General features: G+C 35.7%; 1 protein-coding gene across 2 annotated transcripts in view; it reads left to right on the forward strand.

Moving 5' to 3' along the window:
* Positions 1-16,188, forward strand: part of MAN1A1 (mannosidase alpha class 1A member 1) — a 151,483-nt gene that overhangs the window by 42,124 nt on the left and 93,171 nt on the right. For both annotated transcript variants that reach the window (XM_074368421.1, XM_074368422.1), the window contains exon 5: positions 9,483-9,563. In XM_074368421.1, coding sequence (XP_074224522.1) covers positions 9,483-9,563 — 81 coding nt within the window. The remainder of the gene's footprint in view (positions 1-9,482; positions 9,564-16,188) is intronic.

The raw sequence follows: 16,188 nt of genomic DNA on the forward strand, positions 1-16,188 counted from the left end.
AAGCTATGTTAATTATATACCCTTATCAGTATAAATTTTTGTCAACATATATTGGAAATTTTTTTTAAAATTTTACTTATGTATTATCATTTTTAACAAACCTCAAAGCCTATTATACACCAATGAAAATTTCAGAATTAAGGATAGTGGACTCTTCTAATACATCTTGATAATTTTGACTTGGGAGGACTACAGCTTGTCAGAGCTAATCTAATTCCATCATCATTGCTCATCGTAATGAGGTTGACAAAGAGCTTGTTTCAAGAAAAGTGTTGGCCCTGCTGTGTTTTAGTCATTCACTTATGTTTGCATTATTGGTATTATTTTTAATCTGAGATTACTTTGCAGAAATCCTTGTAAGCCTCTCGTCTATCTGGTAAGCATTTGATAATATCTGTAAAAACCCATGATCAAGCACAAGAAACTTGCTGTAAGTTGAGAATGGACCAAGAGTGCTTCCCTGATGCTCCCTCTGCTTTGTGGAGCTCTTGTTCTTCTACAGACCAAGGGAAGACACCAGTGTCATTCAGAATATTCAGGAAGAGCATATAAAGCTGAGTCTTTGTCCTATCCTTTTGGATTAAAAAATATATAAAAGTTCTAATATTTTGTTCCTACTCCCCTAATTAATTGCCGTGTATACCCATTTTGGAGAGCACTGCCTTAACAGACAAGCAGATGAATCTATGTCTAATCTGCCTTATAACTGAATTTAGATTGTAAATGAGACAGTATTCCAGTATAAAAGGACCTTGGAGATTGAGATGTTCAGTCTTTTTATTTCAAACATGAGAAGACAGGCCCAAGGAGTGGGTGATTTGCTAAGGTTCTACAGCCCTTTGGTTGGATATGACCTGTGGATAATATTGGGTATTACCAATAGAACTGAGTGTGAAAAATTAAAGGCAATGGGAAAAAATTTATGTTTCTTTTTGAGGGTTTATTCTTTCTTCATAATACCTCTGACCTGCCTCATTATATATAAGAGAATCCTTGTTATTTGTAAGAAAATCCAGCTACACACCAGTAAGTAATTATGGACTTGTCTTTTGCTGCGTGGAGGGTAGAAAACAGAGACTATGTTGCCTCCTCCACCCCCTCTTCTGGGAAGGGTAGGCGAATGGAAACTAGATTCCTTCAGGATCCCATGTTGAAAGACAGGAAAGTAGACTTCAGTGACACTAGACCTGAATAGTGTCCAGGTCCTTTGTTTGATGATTATAGCCTTGCTGCCCTGACTCCTGCCCCCCGCCCCCCGAATACTGCAACAGTTCTTTGCTTTCATGACCAGTGGTAGTTTGAAAAACTCTGGAATCATTTATTTAAAAGGACCAAGCACAAAGGCCTCTCAAGGTGATGAACAGGGTGACAGAAGGCAGTTGGCATGGTCTCAACCATGACCAGGTGTCGTGAATGTGTTCCGTGGACCGTGGGAACCTGTGAGGAAGCAGTGGGAACCTAATAGGGGATATCAGACTGTGTAGAAAGAAGAAGAGCAAATTCTTTGGCTTCCTTACTTGTAAGATAAAGGGATTGGACTGCTGTTGAGTGATTGCTAAGATACTGAGCTTTGTTTCCTCATTTATTTAAAATTGTATTTTTATAAGATTTTTATCAATTAGTTGACAGATGTGTAAAATATCATTTTAGAACTATTATTGATCATCTTAGGCTATACCCTCTAAAATATACTTTTAAAAGTCATAGTCACAGGTCTCAAATTTCTGTTTATTAGATTCTTCCTAATGTGAGAGATCTTAAAACATTTCTTGCAGTTGTCTCTTTGGATATTGCCATATTTTCCTTTAAAATATAGAAGTTTATCAATAACATCCAAATGATAGTACTTTCCATATTAAAATTAATAACAAATATAAATTCAGGACAGCTACATTGATTTACTCTTGTAATCATTTTAAAGTTCTTCATCTTACAGTTTTCCAATTGATTTTATTATATCCCATATGAGAATTTGTCTTATATTCACTCATTCTACCCAGAGATTCAAGTGATTATGTTAACAATTACACAGTTTTTCTTCTGAAAACACTGAAAAATTTTTTCCATTTATCTGGAGGAAGGAAAAATTGGAAAAACTTAAGCAAAGACAGAGAAAACATTTTTATGGATAATATGTAGTATCATTTCATTGTGGGTAAATTATTGCTTGTTTTCAAATTAACACTTTTTCCTGATAAAGTATTTTAATTGACAGAGGGTATTGCAAAAAAAAAAAAAATTAATGCATCCAAATTTATTGCAAGGGAAAAATAAGAATGAAACTGAAATAGAACCATTGTTGTTAAGAGTTGGTTTATCCTGTGGTGCTCCTATTAGCAAATCTTACCGTCAAAAATAAATTTGTTTATATGTGAAATACTCAATTTGCATCACTTAAAGGTGTAAAGTAAATGTTTTTTATTGGCTCACACTGTCATTAACTAAAACTCATTTTCTTTTAATTAAGGCATAGCAAGTTGATTGAATTTGCATATTTGGTTCAAAGTTCAAATGGATTTAATAACTGGTGTAAAACAAATCACTGGGATAATGTGTAGGATCAATGGCTTCAGGTGGAGCTTTGTATTTATTTCAAGTATCTGTAGGGGCACGTAAGTTTGGGCAGAAAATTCTAAGAGTAGACTCCAGTGGATGAGTTTTCTGGTTTTAATTCAAAGTAATCGTAGGACAAAGACTCTAATAAAACAGATCCTTGGTTATTCATTACTCATTCATTAACTCATGCATGTATTAATTATTCACTAAATACCTTTTTATTGTCAGGTACTTACCCACATGGAGTTTATAGTCCAACAGGAAAAGTAGTCAGATTGCCTAGCTAGGGCCAGGTTTTTTTAAGGAATGAAGAAAGGACAAAGGAAATTACTGTTTATGGAATACTGATGCCAACTATTATGCTAGGTGATTTTTTTCATAGATTATCTGGTTTAGTCTTTGTGATGACAATACAGGTTAAGTGGTATTTTCCTTATTTTTTTAGATGAAGAGGTAGTTAACTAATTGGCCCAAAATCATACACCAATTAAGAGCTGTGATTTGAACAAGGTCTGACTAACTCAACGACCCTGTTTTTATTGGAGAGGAAGTACAGAGTTGAGAAATGCATAGGCAGCCAGAGAATTTGAGTCTTCCAAGGTTAGGCATGTAATCTTAACATCAATTAATGTACTCATTAGGGTACGTTGTTCTGTAGGTATTCAATACATATGAATTAAATGATTGAGAAGTTGTTATCTTGACCTGCTTCCTGACAAACTGTGGTAGACTCAGCTAGAAGACAAGCTGACAGGGTGCAAGGGTAGCTGTATTGTGTCATTTTTTTATATAGTTAGAAATGATCTGGAGTCAAGTGCAATTGATCTACTTGTTTTTACCTAACTTACTTCCGGAACAGATTTGTGGTAGCTTCTGATACAGGAAGATCATTAATATAAGGACAAATGATCAAAAATTACATATTTGGGTGTTTCCAAATTCAGTCCCAAACTTTCTCCTCTTTACTGTCACTTAAAAATAGTATTAATTACCTAGATTCTTACATGAGAAATGTTGGAAACTACCTTCCATGATACATTTTATAGAATATGTAGAAATTTTCTCCAGATAAGATAGCTAAAGCTATATTAAAATTATCATTAAGCATTTTTCTTCATTGAGGTAAACTGATATCTCTGTATGAGAGGCTGAGCTTTGAGAGTGACAAGGGATAGATGGTGAGCTTGCTCCAGACACTAGGAACACAATGAGACTGATCTTTGGCAAGTGCCTGGATTGTGCTTTTGATTGTAATGAACACTGTATGTTTTAGATAACAGAGGTATTGGTGGCAAAACTAAATTTACTTTTTTAAGATCCTGTTTACTGTCTCATCCAATTGGAGTGCCATCCTGCTTTTTAGAAAAATAAGCTGTAGGATTCCCTATCCAAGGGATGTAAATTGACCTCAAGAAGTGACTTTGGATCTCCTCAAATGCCTGAATGAGTTCTTGGCTTAGTCCAGAGCTCCATGCCAAGGAGCATGAAAGAAGTGACTTTTGCCTTAGTATTGTTCTTGCAAAAGGTCTGCTTTAGAGCAGCATTGCAACCTGACGGTGCAGATAACTAAGTTAATTATCCTGTCCAATGGAATTATGTAGTATTTTCCCTTTGAATGCTAGTTGGAGTCTGCCAAGGTTGATGATTTGGGTTTTAGCTCTAAGGATACTGAGCTGTTTCCTCTGATTGTAATTACTGATGGATTGGACTTCTACTTGAGGGCTCCCTGGACCTGCATAGTAAAACCAACCTATTGACAGAGAGAAGATGGTGATTTGCCTAACTTTGTGGCCCAGAGAACTTGCACTTTGTTCATCTGAAGAGGTTTATCATGTTACTTAAATATGAAATTAAAAATTGCCAAGACATAGGTTATTCTAAGCTACACTGTTTAATATTGTGATTTAATCTGTTAAAAGGAGTTTTAATCCTCAAAATGTTAGTACAACACACACTCTGAAGTACCATTTTTAAATAAATGTGTACGCTAAGCCTAAACATAGGCAGATCTCATAGGCAGTTACCTGTCTTTGATGAATGACAAGTCCTGTGTTGTTTCCAGTGGTTCTCAGTAAGGGAAAGCATAGTTATCACGTGTGTTAGTAGCAGAGCAGTTATTAATAAACATAGCTATTGCACTGAGTTGTAGTGGGGCAGTTGTTATTAATGCTTGCTTATTCCTCACCTGTAGTTCATTGAGTAGAAAGCTAAGAGGAAGACTGGAGGAGTAGCTAGCAAAGAAGTATTCTCTGAATTCAGGGCTCAGAGAATTTACCCTTAAAAAAAAAAAAAAAAAACTCTCAGAATTGGGATCAAACACTCAGAATAGGATTAAGATATTTCTGAAAATAAAATTTCTTTTCCAAGAAGTCTTTTTCAGTTTGATGCAATCAGTCAGGTCTGTCATGCTGTGTGGAATCTTAAGAATTAAGGAGAGTCCCTTAAACTTGATGCAAGTTTGATTCTAAACAATTATCGTAAGGCCTGAGGGTTCAAGGAAACAATATATCCATTCTTCAAGGAAACCTTGTGCCTTTGTAGTTCCTCAGTCAAAAAGAAGCTGTGGCTGAATCTGTTCCACAACCTAAATTTGTTATTTTAATGGTCAAGCCTGGTATTTCACTTACTAAAATGTATTACTTAATAGATAATTTTGGTGAATAAGTTGCCTATAAAAAAAACCTAATAAATTTCTCTGAGTTATTGAAAATACTATCTTGTCTAGTAGAAGAAGGTTGGTCTTTTAGGTACTCAGGTTGAAACAGGTTGACGTGTTCACTTTCCCTCTTGTCCAGATACGGTTAGATTCTTCATGCCCATAAGCTCATGAAGGGTGCCTTCCCAGTAGAAAGATGGAGAATGATGTTAAAGATTGTGGGAGGGAGCCATACACAATGGTTTATTGAATTAAATTCTTTTTTCCATTTTAGCCATCTTTAATCCTATATCTCATAATTTTACATACAGGTATAGTAAATGAGACAACAGCAGTACTAAGGAAAGGGACAAACTTAAGGTGGAAATTATCAGTCTAAGACACCCAAGACAATATGAGCGATTAGTACTGAGGCCTAGTCTTTTCATGATTTCACAATACTCACCTCTTGACTTTAGATGTAAACTTCACTATACCATATTATGTGTGATTCTGGTCAAGTATGTTCTTTGATTCAAATGCTGTTGGTGAAGGAAAGTCAAAAATGAAAGAGCAATATCTCCAATCTACGTTGTTTTGTTGGGAGACCTTTAACCCAAAAATGTCCAACTTCCCCTTGCTCATCAGTTGTGATATTGATTAACAGATGTGTGCAATTTAAATAGAAGTCTGGATCTACTTTCCAAACTGGCACTCTATATATACTGAAACTATATAGTAGAAGCCGCAGACTACAGTGGGTCATATTCCTGGGATGCAACTTTACATAAAGATTTAAAGAACTTAATTTCACTTTAAAACAAACACAGATTAAGAAGACTATACAATTCACATTGTTAGGATAAGTCACACAAGATTTTAGAGTTGCAGGCTGTTTGGGGTTCCCGTCCGTTACATATTATCCTCTTCCTGCCCTAATCCCTCTTCTGTCATTAGAGTAGGTCACTGGAAAAGTTTTAGAACATCTTAAAAGATCCTGCATGAATATTAATAGGATGAATATCTTCATTTGAATTTAGTAAGTTTATGGAAATCAGAATCAAAAGTTTATAAAAATGGCCTAAAATTCTCAGATTGTAGGAACTCACTTTTGAAAATCCAGGTATCACATAAAGCATATCAAGCCCAAAAGGAGGTTTGGTCAGGATACTGTATTTCAAAAGAGGATTCTGAGAAACATGACTCCCATGAGGGTCAGAGAAGATATATCAGTTTGCATTATAGAATTTATAATATTATGATTCTGGAGTGTCTGATTTTCCAGTAACCCCTGTGGAAGCTAGGCCTTATTAGCTAATGGAAGCTGAGCTTCTGTGCAATATTAATGTCAGCAGCTCTTCACTGAGGGCTTTACCTGTGCCACGCACTGTTCACAGTACTTGTGTTCTTGTAAGGAATGCATTGTCCCTGTTTAAAAATGAGAAATCAAGTCTCAGAATACGTGACTTGGCTGGGACCTCACAATCTGCCGGCTTCTGAACCAGCTCTTCCTGACTCTAGGGGGCTGTTTTTATGGTCTGCCGCCCCCAGTTTAGCCAACCAATTTCTTACGTTTTTATTTGCTTAGTTCTTTTCATCTAAGGATCTGTAAACAGGGACCTAAAGTGTCTAAATTTCAGTCTTCTGACCTAAAACATAATATAGCCCAGAAAGTTAAGAGCTATCAAATTAAGGTTTCTGAATAATTTAGATTTAACTTTGAAAAGAAGAAAAGAGAAAAAATTACATGTTGGGAATTGAAATGTAGTTTTGCTTTTCAAAGGAAGGTATATATGATGACCACTGAGCACGACCAACGATGATGTGACATTCCTGAGCAAGATTCTTAAAGACAAGGACACAGCAATCACTGCATGGATTTATTAACAAGCCAGATGTGCTTTTTGGACAGGCTCACCAGACTATTAGATCCATGAAATTCAAAAGACAAAGCACCTGACTTTGAGCATGGCGCACTTGGCAAAATCATCTCCCAATATCTTACAGACAGAGCAAGATAAATATAACTTAGGTTCTATCTAGAATATATTGCTGGATCAATAACTGGTTGAACAACTATACCCAATGGGTGACTGACATCTTGCTGAAGATACTTTTAGGGTGGTGTCTGACATGGCTCAGTCTTCTACCTTGCAATAATTTTTATCAGATGTCCATATAAAAGTCCTGATTATCCAAAGTTTTCCTAGGAGGAAAAGAATACCTATCAAATGGACTGAAAGCCAGAATAAGAATATGAAATCATCTTAACAGACTTCAGTAGGCAGAAATGTGGAAGACTGTTCTTAGGTTTAAAAACTGAAAAACACAAGTACAAATTGAGAGTGGTATGATTTGTGGGTTTAAATTTATTAGATTTTATTATTAGACTTTGTTATCTTTAGACATAAGAAGTATAGCTATGTGAACCAAAATAAACTAACAATTTCCTTCCTTTTTCCTTATCAGTAATTTTGTGGAATATTAAAGCTTTTACCAATATTTGTACAATACTGAGAGTGGTACACCTCACAGATAAATTGCACCTATAAAAATGCTTTTAATCAAATTATACTATGTGCATGTTATAGATTATGAAATACAATTAAACAAACTCACCAGAGTCTTATATTATGATGCTTTTGCCTAATACTGGCCCAATAATTCTCTTTCCTAAGTAATTTTCATAATCTTCCTTTTTTTAAGAATTTTTTGAAAACGTTTTTTAACTTTAACAGTTACTTAGCTTTATACCTTTTTAGAGAGAGCATGTAGAAATTAAATGAAAATATATCTCCTTTTTTTTCTTCTGGAATTGTTTTCTCCCACTAAAATGTAGACTCCATGAGCTTGAGGACCTTATGAGTCTTCATTGCCATGTTCCTAGAACCTAGGATAGTTCCTGGCACATAGTAGTTGCTCAATAAATGTTTGTTAAAGGAAATAATAGCTCAGATGATTTTGACTAAGCTCATCAGCTGGATATTGACTCCATATAGTGTAGTTTGCTGTTTGCCTCTGTGATTTCAGTGAATGGCTTTATTTTAGACAAAAGTGAACAATTATTGAGTAGGCCCAATGAACAAGAAAAGAAGTTAACTAAAGCTTGCAGTGTACCTAACATCTATTGTGGATTACACGTGCTAAACAGAATGTAGGAAAAATCCCATGTAGTAGTCAAATGTTGTAAAATAATAAAAAGTATTGACAATAATCACTAATTATATGCCTCAATTTCTGGCCATTAATAAAGGGACTTGATACATTATCATGTGAGGTGATACAGGAGTCAGGATAAGAGAGCCCTAGGCCAGGAATCCGAGTACTCAAGTTTAAATCCTGATTCAACCACATATTAGTTGTCTGACCTTAAAAAAGCCGAAGTAACCCCTATAAATCTCAGTTTCTCCATTTGTAAAATGGACATAAGAATAGTCATCATTTTACAGGGTTGGTATCAGGATTAAAAAGACATAGTCCATGTGAAGAGATTAGCACAGGATATAGCACTTTGTAATAATAACATAAACAAGCTATTATGGTGTAAATAAGAGCAGTTTTAGCAAGGTGCAACACATTATTATCTCTTTTGTGCAGAGATGAACTTTCTTCTCAGAGAGACGTGACCATCCTAGGCCACAGACAACATTTGGGAACCAGCGCTAGAACCCAACTCCTCCAACTTGAAATCCTGTTTGTTTTGTTCTTTTGAGGGGTGGGGTGTTATTAGGTTTGTTTGTTTATCTTAACGGAGGCAGTAGGGATCGAACCCAGGACCTCGTGTATGCTAGGCGTGCTGTCTACCACTGAGCTATATACCTTCCTCCCTTCAAGCCCTGTTTGCGTTCTAGCTGTGCTCCTTTAACATGATATGAGAAGAATCCTAGAATAATTTTGAACTACCAGCCAAAGTATAAAGAGTCTGAATGGCCCTTCAGGAAGAAAAGCATGCAAATGAGTAAAAGGACACAAATAGAAAAATAGAATGTCCTGGGTCTATTGCACCTGCATTGAGAATATTGAATAGTGTATCTGCTGTTGAATAGAGGGAGGAAATAACTTTATTTTAGAAATATTTTTATTATTTATTTTAAAAGTCAAAATGATTTTATCTATCTACATGTATTTTTGGCACTTAAAAGACAGGGCTTTTTGCTCTTGTGTATAAATTTCTCTGGGCAAACACTTAAGATTGAACAAAATTTAAATATTTAATGCAACTTTATCATGATGTTTTTCTCGTTTGTGTACTACCATATGTATGTGAATTGCCTTTATTTTGTTTCCACAGAATGCTGAAGTTTCTGTTTTTGAAGTAAATATACGCTTTGTTGGTGGACTACTCTCAGCCTACTATCTGTCGGGAGAAGAGGTAAGATGAAAAGCAGCATATATATGGGAAGTATAAAGTGTCTTAAAATTATATTTTCTGGGTAAAATATGTCTTTTGCAGCATCTATTAAATTTTCACATTTCAGTGGGCCACTAGCATACACTAAATTTCTTATAATATCTACTAATTATATGAGCACACTGGGAAAGTCTGGCAGAACATGTTGTCAGGAAATGTTTAGCAATGCCTTTAAAAAACCCTGGCTCCGTTATGTTATGTGTGGTGTGATTACAACTACAAATTATATATGCCTGTGGACAGAGTAAAGAGGCTTAGCACAGTGGCAGGCTTGTGGATAAATCTGTTTCTTTAAATACTATTTTAATGTTAGTAAAATGTTCACTTAATAAAAAGTTTTTAAAGTTAAGAAAGCTTGGCAAGTGAGATACAAAAATTACAGTGTTTTAAGAAGTTGAGGGGGTAAGGGAGATACCCAGCTTCCCAGCGAGAAGTCCCGTAGGCCGGTATCCCTGTGTACAGTGCTGCCCTGGGTTGAGGCCTAATTAATGATCCACTGCTCAGAGCAAAGCAGGAGTGCCTTTAGTTGATAGATTAAGAAGGGGTTTTTGTATCGTGCTCACGAAGAGCACAGATTCTATTTTCTTGAAAAGTTTTGGACAACTTTATGAATGACAACCTCAGTGTCCACTAAGAGTCACTGGACTGGGCCTCACCTTTCATGTCGACAGTGTTAAAAGCTGACATCAAGGAAGAACAGTCCTGTATTTCAATTGCGTATCGATCAGATTTGTGTTAGCCGCAACACTCTGGCTAGGGGAGGAGTGGAGCTTACCTGGTGTAGTAGTTTATGCATTTCTACGCTCCTTCAGACAAATTTAAGCAGAACAATAAATGTTTAATGAGAAAGGCTGTTTTACTTTGTTTCTGTCTCTCAGGTACTTTCCTAGTCATAACAAAACAGCCTGCACAATCTTAACATTCTCTCTCTGCTTAGATTTTATTCTACCTCAGAGATTTTAAAAGTCCGTAGATGGCTTCTCTATTCCCCATATCTGTCCTGTTTATGTGTTAAATTCTGTTCCTCATTATCCCTCTTATTCCCTTAAACCTGGGAATCCATATTTTTAAGAACTCATACTTAAAATTAACCACTGTTTTTTCTAACTAAAAAAACTGCTTTTAGAGTACTTGTCTTTGAGTATTCAGTGCCTGCGTATTCCCCCTGTTTTTGACATGGCATGCTTAAGATGACCTTGATTTTAACTTTCTTCATCAGTTCCGTGGGAGTGAGACAATTTGGACGAGTTAAGGATGCTTCATTCTGTATCTGGGCTCAGATAGGGTAATGGAGCGTACAAAGAGAAACAATTACGTATTTCTTCTAAATATACATCATATTTAATTAAGATACTTTTTTCACTCATAACAATGCCTTAAGTTTATATGCAAGTGTTTATTTCTATATGTGTGTATGCTTATTATAGGCATATATATTTATATACTTATATAAATATAATACCTACAGATATTATAGTTTATTGGTAAAATCATTTGCCTAAGATCTTGTAAGGGTATTTTTAAATTCTATACTTAGCTAACTTTAGTAAGCAAAGGACTACAAAAACACCTTCACCGAAAATAATTATTCTTTAGTACATTTGCTTTGTCCTTATCCCTGAGCAAAACATTGTTTTTATTATATCTAGATTTTCTTTATTTTAATTTAATAAAAATTACTTTAGATATTTCCTTTTTTATATACTTTCCTATGTTTCTGTAGAATATGTGTTAATTTTGGTTCTTAAGGATTCATCTTCTCAGCTTTGTTTTTGCTAACTATTCCCTAAATGTTGCACAGTTGGGTTGTTCCTAGTATTTCTGTATTTTGAATAATATAGTTATAACCAGCCAGTTAATGTGTTTATTCTCTAAATTGGGATTGCCAGGTGGGAAATGATCAGTATTAGACTATTTTACCATCATCTCCTGTTTCTTCCTCCCAGTTATCTCATCACTGTCAGTTGCCTTTCATTTGACCAGTGCACTCAGGAGACTGGCTTTCAGGAATGTGATTGAGGAGAATTATTTTACCCCAAGTCTGTGCCTAAGCTATTTGTCTCCATATCACAGTAAAAAATTAGGCAGTCATTTAATAGAAAGAACATCAACATGGCCAAATTATGAATTAGTTGGTTTCAGATTGTTGAGAAAGTTCTATACTGCATACTCTTCTATGTGGATCAAGATATTTACTAAGACAGTCTAGGAAAATTCATCTTCCTAAATTATCTCACAGAGGGGCTACTAAATCATCATAATTTAACATTCTCTTTTCATCTCTGTGGCTCAGGAGTATTCTGAGAACATCTTATAAATCACCATCAGAAGTATATAAGTCCACAATGGTATAAGCTCAAGATTCTTAAGTTTATATTGCAAAAACAGAAGAGGAAATACCACTGATTTGTGTTACATGCTTCAGGAAAATTACAAGTAGAAACACTGAATAATAATCAAGAATGTCAGTGGAACTCTATCTAACTCATGCTACCTAACTGTCTAATGAAGCCTACCAAAAGAACAATAGAAACGTGAAATACTTGTTGACAAACACTTTGATTACAGGGACATATTCAAAAACTTAAAATGTCCTAACTCAGTTAAAATATTTTGTCATGTTATTTTTTTTAAAGTCAATCCACAAGACTTCCAGAGTCTAAATAAGAAATGCAGACAACCATAGGAATTACAAACAGATGGGATAGAAATAAGATGAATACTAAATACTAAATGATCAGTATTAAAAATAAAGAGATAGTATTGCTCTATTATAAGTTCGAGGGAAACTAAAACCCTCATTGGAGATATAGTGAATAGCAGTACCTAGAATATCATTATCCATTATGTTCTACAGCTCACTAGTTTCTTGAGATATGGCAGGATAAATCTGTATCTGTATACGTACTAAAAATAAATCCAGAAAAAGCTACATCCTGCATTCTTTCTTAGAAATTCACAATTCACAGAAAAAGAAACTGATTTTATTTATCCCTATGTCTTCCATACTTACTTCCTCTCTTATGTTTTTAATGTAACATCCGCTAACACTGAGTTACAAATATAGTTTCCCAGAACAAATTTTGGAAAATGCCACTGTAGCATAAGAAAAATCAAAGCAAAAATGATATTGAAAATTGGCAAATGCAAAACAGGACATCACAAAGGAAGATGCACGTAGAAGGTAGCATGTATGAAATTACCACGGATTATTATTTGTTTTATGACAGAAAGCAGTGGCTATGTTGAGCAGAAAGAGAGTGTAATGGAATATACTGACACTACAGACTCCTAGAGAAGGCTGAGGAACAAGTTAGAACTAACACTCTCAAGTTGCCACAGAGGATCTGCAGCTCAATAGTCACTCTGGGACATCCTAGGATTAATAATAAATATGCACTATTTTTTCTAACGTTGTAAGGACACAAAGTCCCAGAAGAAAGAGGTCAGTTGGCAATTTTGGTTACATGTGGCACCTTGACAGTCTTGGGAAATGAAAGAGAGGATATGATAGAAGAAGTCTTCCACAGACTTTGAATTCGGTATCCTATGCAGACCGAGTATAGATAATTCCTGAACAGGAAATTGAGACCCTTTTAGAAGAGTAAGAAGAAAAGATGTTTGGGGGGGATCAAAAAAAAAGACATAATTCCACTATGGTGAATAAGGGTGTCAGAGGAAATAGACAAACTGTATGGAAACTGATAATTTAATGAAATGCTTGGGAAAGATTTTTCTGATTTGAAAAACTGCTTTATTCCATAAATTGAGAACATTTAGAACTGCCAAGATATTTAATCCTTAATGGAAACGCTCGATTAGTATGTTTTAAGTATGTAAACTAGAAAAACAAAAAGTCAACTCATAAAAGCTAAAAAGATTAAAGAATGAGCTTTCAATGAAAAAAGGTAACAAGGGTACCTGATCCAAAACTGTGGAAATATATATAATGGATTCTTACATTAGATCATTTTACTCTGCCGAGATAGCCTGCATTTTGAAGGTAGCAAAAGAATGCTTTTTCCCAAATCCACCAAAAGAAACCCACTGCTCCAGACACATCAGTACAAAAGATTGCTGAAGGACTTACCTGAAAAAGAGAAGTAGCTAATGCCACTAATTTTAAGACTATCAAGGGGAAGACATGGAGGAAGGGGATGGAATTGTGGGTTAGGGAGGAGAGAGGTTAGACTGAGCGTGTGAATGTGATGGTAGAAAGATCTCTTTTCTTTCTTGTCATATGATTCAGACATTTGTGGGTGCTTAGGAGGCTGGACGTCAACTTTGTAGAGTTTGTTTAGTGATGAATAATCATACAAGTGTTTAGAAATCTCATAGAAAATTAGGATGCACTGGTGGGGTTACCTTTCAAACTCAGTGTCTGCCACAGTCCACTAAAAAGAATAGTCATTTCCCAGAACATCTATCTGTCACGTGCCTTATTCTGTAAGGAAGCTAAGGTGAGTTAAAGAAAATGTACATAATTCAGAGCTGTGGAAAACAGCATAAAGACAATACTAAAGTCACATAACAAATAGCTGTTAGAGCAACGAGGCTCTGGGCAGAAAGTTATCGTCAGGTTTCCTGAAGGCCAGAGTGAAAAGGGGAGAGAGCTAATAGTCATTTAGTTTTAGTACTTTTATGAACACTAAAAATTTGATAACATAAAATCACCCACATATAATATTACCTATATACAGACTAAATTTTCCATAAAACACGTGATCAATTGGAGTAAACAAGAAAAAAACAATACAGTTGGATCCACCAGGAATATTTTTGCATCTCTAATCCTGCTTAAATTGTAAACACTGGGCTCAAATATATCCCTCTCTCTCAAATATATGGAAGGTAGTCTAGTTACGGTCTCTTAAAAAGTCGGTTTGAATCCAGAAAGCAGAGAGATCAAGAAAGGGCATATTTGGAAAACAAAAAGGTCAGATTTTGAGTAATACAGCTATAAAAGAGAGGCTTGATTGAAATAATGGCACAATGAAACAGAAAAATGAAGTAATCAAATTCTTAACCAATATTTACTATGTGCTACAGATAATGAAAATTTTTCAGTAAATATATATATAGTATGTATGTATGTATACAATGTTACAATCAAAATATAATATTGGAAGTATGTGACACATATTTTAAAATGGTGAAACCACATGAAGACTTTTAAATAATCCCTTAAATAACTAGATCAGGGAATTGATCTAAAATACTAAAATAGACTACTTAGCAAATAGCTGAAGTTTTGCTTAGAGAAATACATGTTTCTAAATGTCTATATTATAAAAAATTACTGTTTGGTGAACTAGGTTTATATTTTATTAATTAGAAAAAAGAATCAAGAAAAAAAGTAATAATAAAAATAAGAACATAAATAGATTATAAAATTAGAAAAAGGGCTGGACTTACCAAGCTTCTCCCTCCTCATCAATATTCTTACTGATGAATTTTCTGGGAAAGAATTTGGCAACAGGAAGAACTGTAGTATTAAGTATTCATCTATTAAGTGACCAGGGGTTGACGAGGAGGAGTTTGAGGGGCCCCCTCAGCAGGAAAACGCTCACAGGTGTGGGTTTGGGAGAAACTACGGTGACATGGCGTTCGTCAGGTTGGGCCGCGTCACAGAGAAGCAGTGAGGGCCACGTCCACAGACGCAGTCACGGCTGGGAGAGGTTCAGTAGATGTTGCTTGCATTCCTACCACCTACTAGACATAGTTCTTTGCCTTGAGATGCACCTGAGAATAAAATCACCTCAAATCCCTGCCTGTGGAGCTTGTCTGTTAGTGAGGAAACGTAACTCTCATAAACCAAAGCTGGGAAACTTGAACAGACCTGCATGAAAACAAGGTTTGTGTTTTGGTTTATTTTGTTTTGAGTATCGCAGGATAATAAGCAATCAGAACTGGTTTAGAGATAGACACCTGTCACACCTGACCTTCGTACTCCCAGCGTCTTCCCTTGTTAGTCACTCTCCACTTGAACACTGAAGACGTATTGTGCCCCACAGCCCTTCTTGGAAACCTCCACCGGTCCCTGTGGCCTTAAAAGTTGAGTCTTTTGACTTTGTCCACAAAAGCTTTATAATCTGGCCTCAGATTACATTCTCTGGATTTGTCCCTTACACACCTTCCTCTGTAACTACAGTGGGCTTTTTCCGCAAAATACACCAAGCACATCTGCATGCTTTTTATTTCCCTCTGCCTAGACTGGCTCTCACCTGCTCCTTCCAACTCCCCCAGCCTAGATATGGCCCCTCTGTGGGGCCCTCCCCTGACTGCACTGCCCCCTCCTCCTTCGAGGAGGAGCCAGGCACCTGCTTTCTCCCCTGCACTCTCTGGGGTTGCTGCTGTTACAGTTCCTTGTATATGGATGGGTCTGGGGTCATCTTACCTCCTCACTCCACTTTCCCTAGTAGCATTTGTGCAGCTTAAAAGTAAGGTTTAAGTTTCTTCTGTTTTTTTCTTTTTTTTTTTTTAATCCCTTTACTTAGCACTGCATGCCTGGCACTAGAAAATAGTTAAGTGCTTGTTGACTAAACCTTTATGAGGTTTCCTGTGACCTTTATTTTTTAAAACTCCA

Source organism: Camelus bactrianus, chromosome 8 (assembly GCF_048773025.1).
Source record: "Camelus bactrianus isolate YW-2024 breed Bactrian camel chromosome 8, ASM4877302v1, whole genome shotgun sequence".
NCBI classification, from domain to species: domain Eukaryota; kingdom Metazoa; phylum Chordata; class Mammalia; order Artiodactyla; family Camelidae; genus Camelus; species Camelus bactrianus.